Source organism: Harpegnathos saltator, unplaced genomic scaffold (genome assembly GCF_003227715.2).
Source record: "Harpegnathos saltator strain DR-91 unplaced genomic scaffold, Hsal_v8.6 scaffold31, whole genome shotgun sequence".
NCBI lineage: Eukaryota > Metazoa > Arthropoda > Insecta > Hymenoptera > Formicidae > Harpegnathos > Harpegnathos saltator.
Window position 1 is genome coordinate 201,592 of NW_020230106.1, and position 14,025 is coordinate 215,616.

Sequence of the window (14,025 nt, forward strand, 5' to 3'; positions counted from 1 at the left end):
AGTGAGATTCTCCGGACTTTGCTCCTTCTGATTACTGGTTGTTCCGAAGGATGCAGCACGATTTGGCAGGTCACCGGTTCACTTCTTTCGCAGATATCGAAAATTGGCTCCAAATTTGGATCGCCTCAAAAGACGAGAGTCATTTTTTTGAGATGGAATTCGAAAATTGCCTGAGAAATGGGAGAAAGTAGTAGCCAGCGATGGAAAATACCTTAATTGATCTGTTCATTCATTTCGTTTTGAAATAAATATATCTTTTAACACAAAAAAACGGACCGAACTAATTTCTACTCCCAATATTATCTCAAAGCGATAACAATGTAGTTATCGAAGATACGTAGAGAATTTATTTCACACGACACACACATTCTTTTTCATTCTTTCTCTTTCAACAAAAATAAGATAGAATAGGATCTAAAAAATGCTCTTAAGGTAATTTGTCCGTGAAATGGAAGTTCGATTATCTCAGAAGAAATTGCAGCGAAAGTAAAAATAGAACATACACTACAAGAAATGTTGGACAAAGAGATACTTGGATATTTGGGTTAGGCACGAATTTGCATGGCAAGTTCGACTGGAAATAAGTTCTCCTTTTATTTTCAAGGGGCTCAACATTGAGATTAACAGCAAAAAATTATATCGATACTTTTTTTTATACAATGTCGTATCGGGAACCTAAGTGGAAAAATCATCAGTTGTACTTTTACTCGCCAGTACAACTTTGAACATAACGAAATGAAGCGTAACACGTTCGAACGGAATACAAGCATCGGTTTAAAAATAACCGAGTCTTATGGGAACGGCGTGGCAGCACAGTGAAATGGAAGTGTAGCAGACAGGCGGGAGTAAGAGGCCCGCAATGAGCCGAGAATCAGCCGAGAAAAGTGCGAGGGAAAAGTGAGCCGGGCGACCTTCGCGACAATTCACTCGCTACCTTCTGTGCAACCTCTCGAATTCAGCTCTTGCTCGGAGCTGCCCGACTTTTCGTCGGTGCATGTCCGGTCAGCATCGGCCGTAACTACTGTGGCCAGCTATTTACCGACGCCGAGGACACTGCGTCTCATCGTTCAAGAAGATACAAATACTCTGAACATGACACGATGTTGGAGTATAAATATATATCCACCGACTCTGTAAGTAAAATTTTAATCGACCAATCGACGAAACTGCTGAGATGGAAAGTTCAGCGTAGGCCACCAGGGTGGCCCACGCGGCACGGAAAATGTCAAACTACCGGCGGGAGAATAAAAATGTTTGACAGTGCAACATATACGACGAGGTCACTTCAAGTTTTTTAGCATACACGCAGCATTAATCAGTAGATCACCATTCCAAATCAGATCGATCGTGTGTGCATGTGTATGCGAACCTTTTAAATAATATTATCTCGCTCATTCCCTCGAAACTAATCGAAATAAATTTGTAGCGTCGCGAAAAGGATATTACCTACACACTTGCGTCATACGTGTCGATTTTATTCTCCCGCTTGAAGCTTGAATTATCATGTACAGGGTGTCTCACACGTCATAATCACCTGAAATATTTTCGACGCAGAAAATTAGATCATCGTCTGTCATTAATTGAGACATTGCGTTTGGAGACAAAAAGAAAGATTACCGTTGTCATACGAACGTGACAGCGATCTCTCTCTCTCTCTCTCTCTCTCTCTCTCTCTCTCTCTTTCTCTCTCTCTCTCTCTCTCTCGTAATAAATCGCCACGTCACACACGTGTGTGACGCTGGTTGCGCGATGTGTCGACTCGCGAGCGCGAAATCTCTTACATCGCTTACCTCGCTTCTCCGGGCACGCGATTATCGAAACCGGGGAGCGTCTACGGCGTTAACTCCGCAAAAATTCCGGAACCGGTGCAAATCCAACATCGCCGCCGGCAAGGCGTACATTTTTCATCGCTCGCCGCTTGAATTCTCGACGACTCGTGTGTACTTACGTACATACGTACTTATGAGAATACGTAAGTAAGTAAAATAATCGCGCGCGCGCCTGTCAGCACGTTGCCGATCTTTTTCCGTAGCGCGTAAGCGCAGAAAATCGAGCGGCCGGCAACAGATACGACGGCGGCAGCGTTAAAGCTGGCAGCCGCGGAGAAAGGCGGCCACCCACCGGCTTACACAACTCTTTGCTCCAGTTATTAGTATGTGACTCTTTTGCGAGCCGGTCGACCCGACGAACCGTGGCGCGAGCGCAGCGGGATTGTCATATTCGCCGGTCGTCACCGCGCGCGCCGAATCGCGCGGAATTACACGCGAAAATGTCGATTTTTCGCGGAGGAACTCTCTCGCCCGCCCGCTCGCTCGCTCGCTCGTTCTCAAGGCTGTTGCGCGCCGCACGATCGTCGCGAGCAATTAAAAGTGAGATATTGCGCGTGCAAAACGCCGCGCGTTTCGCTAATTCGCCGCGAACGGCGAACGCGAATATCTTGTCCGCGCGCAGATGCGCGATAATCGCGGCGATATTTCTGCCTTTCTCTTTCTCTCTCTCTCTCTCTCTCTCTTTCTCTCTCTCTCTCTCTCTCTCTCTCTCTCTCTCTCTCTCTCGACTCGCTCGGCAGCTTTCCGCTAACTACGAAAGCGGTCTAAGAGCGATTTACATGGGTAGTAACGAATTCATCACCGTTGCCTTTAGCGGCGTGGATTTATCGCGGACGTCGGAAAGTAATCCTCGCGAGGTCCTCTTCCTGGCGCGTAGACGATGTCACACCGTCGGTAAAATGTCGCTGCTGCGACTCTGCAGTTTGACAAATAACGACGTTAGACGTTAGAGCGGTAGCATTCTCATGGAAAATTTTTCACGATCTAATCGAGATCTAATCCGAACTTTCAGAACAGGGACAAGATTCCTGGAGGAGGTTCCAGTTGCCCTCAATCGTCGGCATAAGAATATCTTTCGACAGCTTACGTTAGCGACTGAAAAAAGCGCGAATTTCCATAATATTTCTGCTGCGACCTGCGAGATGGAAAACCTATGTTTAGGTTAAAGATAAAGATTCTCAGGTAGTATCGTCATCGGATAAATTATTTATGAAAAGAAGTTTCGGAATTCTAATGAGAGAAGTTTCTGAGAAATTTCCCCGCTGGTGACTGCTCGCTTGTCAAGCGCCACGGTTGTACGCGCGACGGTAATACATCCCGATAACGAGATTGTTATTCGTTACGGTTGTGAAACCTGTCCCAGAGACAGCTTAAAGTAGCAATAGATCCTTGAGTGACTTGCTCGATTGTCTTGATCGAAGTGATCTACAATGGTAAACGTTACGCCACCGCATGCTTGACCGACGTGTTTCCGGTTAGCGTGATTATTCGTTGCACATAATATTACCGTCGGAACGACTCTATTCTCTCTTTTGCTCGCCGATCACTCTGGCTCCTGATCTTGACGCGATAATCAGAGATTTATTAATTGTAGATCGCCGATCAAAGCCGTCGAGCCGGTGAGAACAAGAGACGGAAAACGGCATCGTGAGCTCTGCGAGATCGTCGGTCGTGTCGCTGAAGAAGTCGGGGGAACGGATGTACATATATATTTTCATATCTTTCGCGAGAAATGATCACACTTTGCGCGTGGTGCATTGAGTATACACAGAGTTTTATTACATTAATTTACAAAATTAAAAGTTTTTAATATTTTTTAATATTCATACATAACACAGTAAATTAACCGATGGAAAATGTAATAAGAAAAATATAGCAAAATAAGATAGATATTTTTGTAACATATGTATGTATATATTTTAATATTGCTGCGTACATTTTTAAGTAATCTTTGTACCTTGCAGAATCGACGGGAAAAGTCTCACATATGAACTTTTCAAGTTATTCGGACGTCAAGCCGATCGGCGGTTCCTTTCATACTTTGGAGCGGCGATGATCTATAGCGATTCGACGCGGATCCCGTGGAGAAGTCGACGCAAGGCAACCGACTTACGACAGCATACCGTGTTATGTAAGCGCATGTAATTGCTATCTAACGTTGAAGGTGTAAAATATTATAAGGCCGTTTTACGAGCTAATATCCGACCGAAAGCGCGTCGTCGGCGAGAATGCAAGCGGACGAAAACCCTCGGCGAATTTCGCGAGGAAATCCTTCAAATTCCTCCTGGCGAATTCGTGCGAATTTTCTGGATGAACAGATAAAGAAGGGAACCACAAGTGGAAAATATGTATGAAAGGAAAAGACATTAACGTCAGAAAAAATGAAATATCAATTTCTCTAAATTATTTAAACAAAACGATCGAGATTTTTGGGTAAAATGATAAAACGAGGAGAAACAATATTCCCTTATATTCGTGCTCATCGATCGAGAAATTAATTTGTCCGGTGATCACTCCAGTGATCAGAGAAATTTGTTTGAGAATTTGTCTCGAAACTTTCTTTGAATTTATCGAAATTTATTAAATTCGGAGAATCCCTCGCTTGCGCGCGTAACGCGTGTGAATTTTCCAAACGAAACGGAAAAGATTTTGTTGGGCTCGATTTCGACTCACACGTGTCTCCCGATCGCGCAAATCGCGTGTAAGAATCTATAGTGCAAGAATTAACATATTATCACGTTATTCATAGTCCAGCTAAGTGCTGCATAATTACCTTCTATTCTATTCTATTTCGCTCTTACATCTCTCCGAACACTGGGATTGCGCGTGGAGATGCGGAGATTTTTAGAAGGAGCATGTGAGTTCGCAGGATTCACTCCATTTCTGGAAAATTATGCCCAATGGTCACCCTAGTAACCAGAATAGTAACCCACTTGCGACGCACGTGTACATTTTTGCAAGAAGCATCGGAAACAGCAGAATGGGATATTTTCCTCGGCCCGACCCGCATTTGCATTTGCATACGCGATTCTGAGATCCGCGATCCGGAGAATTCATAGAATTCAACAACAACATACCGCGCGATACAGGACACCTCAAAATCTCCCGTTTGAATCTCTCTGCTGACAGATTCTCCGCGACAATCCGACAACTCGTTGCCGACTTTTCCCGAAAGAATACACCCGCCGCGATGATTGTCGAGCGATTGAAATGAATTAGACTTCAGTGGATTTGGCGACATCTACGAGCGTTTCTCGGTGCTCTCATATTTCAACTTCCACTGAGACATTCTGTAGACACGTGAAAGGATCGGCAGCTGGTTCACGCGACTCTACGAGCTGCCCAGACAATTTTAATCCCGGTACGTCATCCGCCGATCTCGAGTATCTTGTCCGCTACTATTATGCAACGATGCTAACACGCTGTTCTTCGAAGATTACGCAGAGATCAGTAAACTACTCTTTTCAGTTTGCTCCGCGAACTGTGATATCTTTATTCGACTTTAGTGTATAACTGGACTGTTTCCTCCGTGTATATCTATCATTATCTAATAAAGTCGCTATTGTGTCATTGTCGTTATTATAATATTATTATTATTAAATTATTATTATTATTATTATTATTAAATTATTATTATTATTAAATTATTGTCTCTAGCGTACGACACGCTGTCGTTCTCCGACGCAGCCGTAACGACCACGTATAGCGGTCCTCTAATCGTATTAGCATATCTGGCCGCGAACTGTCGCCGGCGATTGCACGTACAGGTAGCAGCTGAGGTAAAATGAGCCATTTCCTTTTATCGCGCTAGCCGAACGACCGCCACGCGGAGGACACACGCAAGTCGCAAGTTCTCCCACTCGTTGTCTCGCCTCGCGCCACGAATCTACCGGATCTACCTTCGCACCTCTGCCAAGATCTTGTCTCCGTAGAAGTGCGTTTATACTTCGCTCGACGTGCGACAGTTTCGCAGTGAGTGAAATAAGATATCGATTTAACCTTTTAACGCCCACTGGTATAAAACTATAGTTACCAGAGAACGAGAGAATTTAAGAATCCATAACTCAGTCAAAAAAGGAGGTCTTTTCGTTTTCTTCGCTTACCACTGTAAAGGTGAATTCTTCTTCTAAAAAATGGTACATAGATTGTATGTAGATTCGGTTTAGTCTGTTTTTAGCTCAGTTTTAATGATAACATGGGGCGACCAGTTCACTTTGACAACAAGAAACTGAAGATGATCGAAGACATCAGGAGGTGTTACAACAAGCACATGCCTGTTAAGGAAAACGTAAGTAAAAGACGTTGTTAATTGTGTGCAGCTCGAAAGGGAAGCAAAGCAGGACAAAAATAATTTGCAAAACCTGTAAAATTGCCCTCTGCATCTCTCGATGCTTTATGCAATTTCATTCCGGGTAAATAAAGATCAGGTTTTGAATATGAGTTTTATGTTTCGAGGAATTTTTCCAACCATTAGGTATGGTATAAAATTATTAAAACTAAAAGAAAAATTTTTAATTTAAGTATTTTTCGCTTCTGGGAGTAGTTTCTGCTTGGAAAGGTAGTTTCTCGTAGATACAAAATTCTGATATATTTTTTGGTTATCACTACTCATAGTCTCAGTTCAAAAAAACACAAATTTTGTTCTTAAAACACTTGTAAAAAAGTCGAGCGTTAAAGAGTTAAGGAACGCGGAATCGGAAGGCTCGAGCCCACCGCGGCTGCGAGTGTTGGTTGCCGAGAGCGGAAAAGAAAATATCCGCGACGCCCGCGTGGGCGCGTCGCTTGTTCGTGTAAATCTTTTTCCATTTCCATTTCTTCGTGAACGACGGCGAGAGTGTATTATAATACCTTACGTGGTAGTAGAAGTGTCGCGAGATTTTCCCATATGTTGCGTAGATCTCGGCCAGAAAATTCGAAACTTTGCACTACCTGCGTAAACCTGTCTTCACCAGAGTCTACGGTTCTTTTTAAAGATAGAACTGGACCCGTATTCAATTTCTAGGAATGTTCCGTATCTATGAGACTCGCTGTCGTTTGTGCCTTCGCTTACGTCGTCGCCGATGAAAAATTCGCAATCAGTGCGGCAACCGCGACTACGGCAACGACGTTACGTCAGAAATCACTCCGCTGTCGGAGTCGTTTTCGACGTGATTTCGAAATTCCGGGACGATCCACTTTCGAAGGCCTCGAGATTCGCGCGGAAGCACCTGAAAAGAAGAACCAGGATCGCATAGATTCAAATGAGCAATGATTTCCAAGGGCTTCGAGTGGTGTCCCGAAATGAGTGGTCGTTAGAAACGCACGACAAAGGTGATGCTGTCTCGGTGCCTTTTGTAAAAGTGATTGCCAGGCATGTCGCGCGCACGCGAAAGCCGCGAGAAACTGAAGTTTTTTTTTTTTTTTACGCGCGAATACGACTGTTACGTAAGACGTTTCTTCGCTCTAACGCGCGGCTTTGATACATTCTTGGCTCTATTAGACGCTGCGTTTGTCGCATCAACAGCGCGATCGTCTAATCCGTACTTTTAATCGTCTAATGCGAGAATCATCGTTCCATATCAATAAGGGAAGACAGAATTTGTGAAGCGTTCAACACAAAAGAAAGAAAATCGGCCTCCTGTTTGTATTCTAATTATCTCCAAGCGACCTCAAGCTATTAGTTTCCTAAGCAGCTTATATAATCATTATATATATTATTACAATAGGCATATCAAAATAAAAATATAGCGAAATGTTTAAAAATGTTCTAAAATATTACAAAACATTTTATTTTCCTATTAAGAGTTTAAGAATTGCGATTAAAAAATTGAGGTTGACCTTGATGTAACCTTGGTGGGTAGTTGAGAAATATTTCTCTTTGCGAAGGACGTTCGTCCCTTCACACCCGTAATAAACCTGCCACTTGTCGTCACTTTCTAAGATCATCTTAATTGCTGCAAGATGTGTTTAGGCACTCGTACGTGATCAGACGTGTGCGCAATCATCATTACGAGAGGGCGACGATGAGAATTGCGTGAGGGCGAAAACGCGCCGCACTGGCTAATTAGTCGCGTGCGATCTTTTTTTTTTTTTCTTACAGTCGCCGCTTGTTCACCACGACTAAACTACAACATGTGACAGACACAACGGTCATAACTTCCCGATAACATCTGTATCGTTTGTCATTGGCGAAATATCCGTTTACCTAAAATACGTGATGATAAACATACGTAATTATCCAAAATCTATGTGACCTTCATGCAGAGATCGTTTAAAAAAATTTATTCACCCAGATTCGTTAGAATGTATTATCACAACTATCTGCGCTAATCAGCACAAGGGCAGCTCATGAGTTAATCCCATGGTTTAACCAGGGAAGATAGGAAGTAAGATAACATATTAATAAGCATTTAGTCTGCGCTAATACCATATTTTCTTAAGAAACAGAAGTAATTTAAACAATAAGTATGACATTTTTACAGAAAAAACATTAATTTTGTCTAATTATTAAAAAATTAATCTAATGCTTTTAAGAATATTTTCTATAAATTTAAAATAAATCTCTCGTATTTATCTCGTACAAAATTGTATAACTTTATTAATTTTTGAGATGTTGATTAAAAATTTTCAGGTTATATCTTTGAAACTTGTAAAATATATAAAAAAGTCGATTTTCTTGATGTTTTTATCCAAATGTAAGTACCTTAATTAATAGAAGATCATAGAAAGCAATTTGACTTTAAAAAGTCTTTTCCGCTGATTAATTATAAGCAATTGAAGCAAGATGAATATTCTTCTTAATGAAAATATCAAAGAAAATTGTAATATCTTCAATTCAATTTTATAACTCTTTCGATCAAAATTATTTCAATCCCAATCACGGGTAATATAATTTTGGAATTCATTTCCTTCGCGTTCATAGTTCATCGGAGATTCCTCGATTTCAATCACAGCCGATCGTTCGAAAACTGTACGCGCCTGAACACTTTCGTCGGAAAGAAATCGACGGAGCAAATGCGAACGGGGAGAGGGAAAGAGAGAGAATCTGTCATGAAAAAAAAATATATATATCGACAAAAGTGGGACATCGCTGTATGTATAAATATTCATTAATTTTTACATACGAGCGCCACGGGGAGTTCCAAACCCGGCAATTTCGTGCGGATTTCACGCGAACGGTAAACAGCAGCATTGATTTTCCTGAATTCTGCGACGAAACCGGGCACGTCATATCGCGTCTGTTCCAAGGTTTAGGGAGAAAGCACATTTACATAAGGAGTCCGTGCCAGCAATATCAGACGGACTGGACAATTGAATTTGGAAATCGCGCGTACCACGCCCACGATTAATCAGGCAGTTCCACCTTGAACTCGAACCACTTTACGATCAACGACGCGAAGTCGCTCTAATTGGCCCTCGTCGTTGGCCAGTACGAAGCGTTAATAACATTTGGAATGCGCGAGCCGTTCGCGTATGCCGCGTGAATTCGTAACATGGACGGAGAACGTAGTTTGATCATCGTCAAATTGACGAATAGCTCGAATTAACAGGCTTCTAAACAACCAAGCCACAAGTAAATCAAAAGAAATAGCGATTTTGTTAAGTGCTTCGAAATGATAATCGTGTTCGCGCCTGGCGAAAGATTTCCCGGACAGCCCGAAAGGATAAACGAAGACCGACTGATCGGCTGGTGCTCGGCGTTCGTCGTGGTCGCGATCACTCCTTGCGAATTGATCTAAATGTCGATTGTCTTCGCGAACAATGTCAACGCGCGAAAGTACTTCAAAATGTTCTTGAGCAATTGGAATCTTGTCAGAAGCGCGTAAGAATCAGGAAAAAAACTTTTCAAGAGAAAATTAATATTTCCTCAAAACTATGATTTTCGGTAACAGCAATTATTAATCTATCCCATTTAAATAAAAAAAAATTTAGATTCAAATCATTAGTGTTCACTAAATAAATATTTTTGATCCCCCCTTTAGATATTTTTTTCTCAATGTTGAAGCGTCATTAGGAATTTTGCTGATGTTCTACATCAGGAAGTTCTACAGAGGGAAGATCAAGTTACATACTTTAAGTATAATCAAAATATTCCCAAACAGCAAATGTTTTTTAGAGACATCCTACTTTCTCAGATGTCCTTCAGACGTATTTCTAATGTCCTTGAGAGATCTTATGGAAGTTTCTGCTCTACCTGAGTTCAAGTTACAGATAATTCTTTTATAGGAATTGTGGATAATTTTTTTAATCCGATTGCGTTACGCCAGAGGGAAGTGTCATAAGTAAGCATGAAATTCTACACGCGGCCGCAGTATGAAGAGTGACTTGCGCATTAACAGTTGTAAATCAATTTCGACGTTCCGTACAACTTAACGGTCAGCGGAACAATCCTACTGAAACGCGCGACGGTGTAAAGCCACGCACGTCGTAAAAATCGCTGAGTAACTCGAATGTCAACGTTCCGCCTGTGGCTGCAACGAGGCACGCCGAGGTGAGTCATTAAAACGGCTCACCTAATCGAAGCAATCGCTGTCAATCATTTTGCATAAACCGTGTCCAATCAAACGGCCGTAAATCTTTCTTTAGCAACGTTAAAGTTGAAACGATAGAAAAAGTTGTAACATTGTACCAAGTCGCAGTCATGTAGTGCTCGCAAGAAGTTTAAACGCTGCAGAGCTGATATAGAACGGTATGATCGACAGATATTGATATCGGACTACGCACGATTTAAAAAGATTTTATTAACGATCCATTATTGGCTACAGATTAAACTATTTTTTACTTATTATAGCTTGTCGTTTTTTTATACGAGTAGCATTCAAATGCTGCTACTTATTTCCCTTCTACGAATATACGTACGTCATATATACTAGTATATACAGGATATCTGACAATTAATACAATTAATAAAACAACAGTATAAATAAAATCGCAGACTTTTAATTAATTAATATCAATCAATAAATTATCGTAAAATTTAGGTGACATGCAACTTTAATCTATCTTTTCTCATAACTTTCTGTGAGCGTATGAGTGCGCGTGTTTATGTAAACGCGCTCTATGTAAAGAAGCAGAGAAAAAGAGAGGAAAACAAAAAAAATGGATGTATCGAAAAAGAAAAAATGTAGAACAATTACAATTTGTTTTTCACTCATACGTCATTTTCGAAACGTCTACCATTTTTTCATACAAAAATAAATTTTTTAATATAAAAATAAAATTTTCTTTTTAAATTATATATAATTTTACATTTTAAACATATCAATATTATAATATCGAATGTTCGTTATTAACAAAAATAAATATTAGTTAACCAAAGATACTTATTAATACACGATAAACGCTATTATTAATCAATATGTATGAAAGAAACTACGTTAAGTAAGAAATATATATATATTTCTCACTTAAATGTACAAAATATAACTGTATACATCTTTCGATAGCGTGCCTTTGTTACATTTAAAAGATATTAGTGCCTAAAGATCACAGAATACTTAGATGTATTTAGCTTTTCATTTTTATTGCATCGGCCTCCTTATTTCTAATATCAATTACAACCTACAAAATTTATAAGACATTTATAACGCCATTTTACCATTAGCAATTTTTGAAAACTAAAAAACAATCCGAATTTTATCAGCTACTTACTTTCCCCAAAGATTTATTTTCAGAGTAAAACTGTAAGGCGTCATTGACCTTGTGTAAACCAACAATTAACGAGCAAGATGGAGTAATAAGTCCTTCCTCGAGAAATTGTAAAACTTCATCTCCAGCTTGCCTAATTTAGAAATTAATAAAATTATTAAAAATTTCGATACTACAAATGGCAGAAATTACGAGTACATAACGTACCGGTACACATCAGGTTTTTTCTTCCTATATTCCGTGAGATTGAAACCACTGACACTGAAGGAACCTTTCTGCACCTCAGAATGAGCATCTGCTATTGTTGTTGCTGTGCCAGCTATAACCACTCGCCCTTCATGACAGAGGCTATAAGTGAACGTATTGTCCAGTATTAAATTATGGACACTTTAAATACAAAATATATACCTTCACGAGAAAGATGATGTATCACCACTGCAAAATTGTCATCACGCATCAAGTCCTTTAATGTTGTGTCTTTGTAGACATCGGTGAAGCTAAAATATATCCTGTATTTCAACAGTACATCTTACCTAGAGATAATCCGAGTGGCACAGCTTTCTTGAAACCCGCTAAAAATTTACTTCTATCAACTATATAAGATCTTTAGAACTCACCAATCCAGTACTTTCTTGAAGTATTCCCCATCAACATCGTCAAAAATGGCTTTAATATCTCGCTCGGCTGCAATCTCTTCTAACTGCTTCAATAACTTCTTACTTTTATACTTGAGAGATGTGAACGCTCCTTTTTCACGGACTAGATTTGCTCCATCTTCTGTAGCACAGACTCCAATAACCTGTTTGATTCAATGTGAAATAGTAAAGTGTTAAGTAAATTTATTGTTTACTGAAGATTCTCTTCAAATGACTTAATTCTAAGCTGTATTTAATTATCCAGATATTGAAAATAGAAAATTAAAATATATTCTAAGACTTATTGTTAGAATAAATATATTGTAATAAATTGGTTTTTAGGTAAAGCTAAAGATGTTGTTAAAATAAACTTAGATATAAATATAGCAAGATTGCAATATAAAAATATATGACTGAAACATATGAATTACTAGGAAATGTGACAAAAATATTATAGTTAAATATAAAAGAAATACCTTAGCTCTAAAAACATTTGTAGCTAAGTCCACTGCTGCTAGACCAATACCACTTGTGCCAACATTTATTAAGATCATATCATTCTCATCGAGATTGACTTTCCTCTCTAATGCAACCAGAGCAGTAACATAGTTGTCTAAAATACTCACAGCATCTATGGATTTTAGTACAGAAGGTACTTTCCATATATCCTAGATCAAGCAAAAGATTATAAAGCTTATTAACCCTCATGGGTCTGAAATTTCATATTTTTTATATCTTACTTCAACTTCAGCCAAGCATTTCTCAGCCAAGCCTCCATAGCGATCTTTGTTAAGGGCAATGACTTTGTCGCCAATTCTGTAGCCATTCTTTTTTGCTTCTGCACCAACCTCAATTAATTTTCCGACAACTTCATAACCAAGAACTGTTGGTAATTTTGGTTCAAATATGTATGAATTTTTACTAATGAGAATATCAGAAGCATTCAAGGCGCAATAATGAACATCAAGAAGAACCTATGAAGATACAATTGCAATTATCATTAATATGTATTCTTGACACTATGTTATTAATATTTAAATATACATATTATAGAACAAATTATATAAGTTATACTTGAAATATTTTCTATAATATATATATATATATAATTTACATATACTTCATTATGCTGCACTCTTTTTGGTGGCTCCAAATTTTCTATAACAAAAGGATTGGAGAATTCCTTCAATACTGCAGCATGTATTTTTCCCGGTTCCGGTGCCAAACAAACATTCTTAACAGATTCCGCATTTTCTTCAGTAGATATTAATCTAGCTCCGATAATACGATGCGACAAACTGCCTCTATATAATTTTGTGAAAATTCTACGTCCTATTGATGACATGATACTCAGTTCAGTTCAGTTTTCAGTTCGGTATATGGTTTTAGGTAGAAAGATGCACCCATACACCATTCTCCAGCTGCGTTATGACATGATACTAGAAACAGAGAGGAATGTGAGAGCGGCCAACACGGCGTTTTCGGCGACACCGATTTTTCGCACTGGGAATGGGCGCTATCTGCATCCATTTTGAGAGCGGAACTACGATGCTACATCCACTTTTAGGTCTCGACGGTAAAACCTGCATCTGGTGGCTGTCCGTGCTACATCCACTTTCAGGCGGTTTATGTCCGTGCTACAACCATAATAGCGTACTTGACAAGCGCGGTCTCGCACAATAGCCGCGTTCAGTAGAACAAAGTGATCAGAGAGCGCTTAGTGATTATTGTCTGTGATTGGAGCATTCTTTTAGATTCTTCATAGACCCAGAAGTATTTACCAATCAGGAGCAAGATTCAGTGGTAAATCTAGTAATGTTGTCCAACTGTTGAGTTTGCTGAATGCAGCCATTGGCTGCGTTCAGAAAACACAACGGTTGAGTAATTCGTCAACGTTATTGGTCTGAATGTAAGGATCTAACAGTAAGGACCAA

General features: G+C 39.7%; 1 protein-coding gene across 2 annotated transcripts; it reads right to left on the reverse strand.

The window, feature by feature from the left end:
- Positions 1 to 11,190: 11,190 nt before the first annotated feature.
- On the reverse strand, positions 11,191 to 13,547 carry LOC105189192 (quinone oxidoreductase-like protein 2). 2 transcript variants are annotated; one of them, XM_011151144.3, is made up of 8 exons: positions 13,212 to 13,547; positions 12,832 to 13,065; positions 12,568 to 12,759; positions 12,074 to 12,255; positions 11,865 to 11,965; positions 11,664 to 11,790; positions 11,460 to 11,589; positions 11,191 to 11,369 (listed from the first exon to the last, which is right to left on the reverse strand). In XM_011151144.3, the coding sequence occupies exons 1-8, from the start codon at positions 13,434 to 13,436 to the stop codon at positions 11,316 to 11,318; spliced, it is 1,245 nt and encodes a 414-aa protein (XP_011149446.1). In that variant the 5' UTR covers positions 13,437 to 13,547; the 3' UTR covers positions 11,191 to 11,315. The 2 variants fall into 2 exon arrangements, with proteins under 2 accessions (XP_011149446.1, XP_011149447.1); XM_011151145.3 differs by having other exon boundaries at positions 11,865 to 11,953; positions 13,212 to 13,546.
- Positions 13,548 to 14,025: the final 478 nt, after the last annotated feature.